At 39.5% G+C, this 1,920-nt stretch overlaps 1 protein-coding gene and 1 pseudogene across 1 annotated transcript in view; one reads left to right on the top strand and one right to left on the bottom strand.

Annotated features, from left to right (window-relative positions):
- Window positions 1-793, bottom strand: part of LOC101298382 (60S ribosomal protein L13-2-like) — a 3,616-nt gene extending 2,823 nt beyond the window's left edge. Inside the window, exons 1-2 of the mRNA XM_004309035.1 lie at window positions 725-793; window positions 2-104 (exon numbers count right to left, since the gene is read on the bottom strand). Of these exons, the coding sequence (XP_004309083.1) occupies window positions 2-97 (96 nt within the window). The 5' untranslated portion in view covers window positions 98-104; window positions 725-793. The remainder of the gene's footprint in view (window position 1; window positions 105-724) is intronic.
- A 443-nt stretch (window positions 794-1,236) lies between these two features.
- Window positions 1,237-1,920, top strand: part of LOC101298082 — a 3,950-nt pseudogene continuing 3,266 nt past the window's right edge.

Below are 1,920 nucleotides of genomic sequence, written 5' to 3'. Positions count from 1 at the left end.
TGGTCTTCCTTGCTGGCTGGTTAAACCAGGTCTTGACATAGTTCTGCCAGTGCTTCCTGAAGTGCTCCCCAGGGATAACGTTATTGTGTTTCACCATGGCTTATCTATAAAGTAATCATATCAGCATATAACACACTTGTAGATTTAGCAGTCCATTTCAAACAAAAACACAACACACAAGTGACTTTCGAAAAAGTGTCAACTTCTACACACATTGTCAGTGGTAATCCATTATCAAATTTAATGATTTAAGCAGCGCGGTGATTTTATCAACCCGAAAACCTCAGTTAAATCCAGTGATGTCATGTGAAATGCAGCTTCGCCGAGGGGTTCTCCCTTTACAGGGTCTCGGCTCCACTACACCTCAAACAACCGGATTGACTCCTCATCGGCAAACACACACCAAATACTTAACAATCTCAACATGCAATTCCGAAAGTTCATCTAGCAATTATCAAATACAAAGTTCTCGGACAGATACATAACCTAAAATTAACAAACAAAGAAGACTCGCCACGCTTAATTAGACTAAAACGTCACAGATCTAAGCTACATCTAGTTCAAATAACATAAATCTCCGATTACAAGCACATATAAACACAAGAAGCACGAACATGATTTCAGCTGTGGAGTTTCAGCTATGGCGTTCATTTCAGTTTAGGATGAAAACGAAAAGATGAATCGCTTTGTGGCAGTGAAAAAGAGGAAAGAGAAAGCGGAATACCTGAACAGAGCTACAGAGAAGATGGAGATGATGAGCAAAGCTTTGCTCTCGCGGCTGCGACACTGAGGCTTGGTTTTCTTAGGGTTTCCGGCTTTTATAGTCGTGCGGTGTAAAACCAGGGTTTTGTTTCTTGTTGGGCTGGGCTTGATTTTTTTAGGAAGATTGGGACAGGCTTCGATTCATGTATATTAGCCCACGTTTTATATTAATCCAAAAACAAAATAGGGAGGCAAAAGTCAGTCTTGCCCCCAATGTGCAATATATTTATATTTATGGGTACGTATCCTTCCGTATCAGACGCGTATCGGGCCATTTCCAGCCGTATTCTTCTGTTTCCGGTCATCCCAATATGTGTTCTGTGCCTTTGTAGGTTAGTGTATCAAGGGGTAATAATGGCTTTTCTCTTGATGTATTGATGTTTTAGCTTCTACTCTTCAGTCTCATTCTTTTGTGTTTGCCTTTAGGTCTCCTCTTCGATTCGTTGAGAAATTAACACACGCATTGGATCTGAGATGGAGGTCAGTATAGTACTCCTCATTCTAATTCCTTTTTTGATTTTAATCTTCTTTTTTTCTTAGAATGATCGGTAAACAATTTGAGTTTTCACTAATTGATTGAAGCTTGTGATCGACTCAACCCGGTACCACTTTTCACACCTTGTTGTTGTTCATTTTCATTTATGATAGGCTTTTGGCATGTTGTTTGTTCTTGATTAGAGCAGATTGTTCATGTAAGATTAAACCTTCTTCCTATAACCATGGCATTATAGATATCTCACATGTTGTTTGATTTGAGATATCCATTACTTGGGAACTTTTAGCTTCTGTTAGCATTATCACAATTCTGCATAGGTGGTATATATTTATTACAACATGTCTTCACAAGCACATTTTGGAGACTAAAATAAGACTCTTTGTCCCACATTCACTACCAGGACAAACACTTTAGCCGACGAAAAGTTTTCGTCGGCCTGTTATCTTAATTCGTCGGCTAAGATCTTAGCCGACGAAGGCTCGTCGGCTATAGTGTCGTCGGGAAAAGGTCGTCGGTGATGACTTTAGCCGACGAAATTTTTATTTTCGTCGGCTATAGTCCCACAGTTAGCCGACGAAAAACATGTCGTCGGTTTTTTCCCAGACTTTAGCCGACGAAACAATTAATATATTCGTCGGCTAAAGTGTGTAATAAATAATTAA

The sequence above is a fragment of the Fragaria vesca genome, linkage group LG7 (assembly GCF_000184155.1).
Source record: "Fragaria vesca subsp. vesca linkage group LG7, FraVesHawaii_1.0, whole genome shotgun sequence".
Taxonomy (NCBI): Eukaryota; Viridiplantae; Streptophyta; class Magnoliopsida; order Rosales; family Rosaceae; genus Fragaria; species Fragaria vesca.
This window is presented reverse-complemented; position numbering and strand designations above follow the sequence as displayed.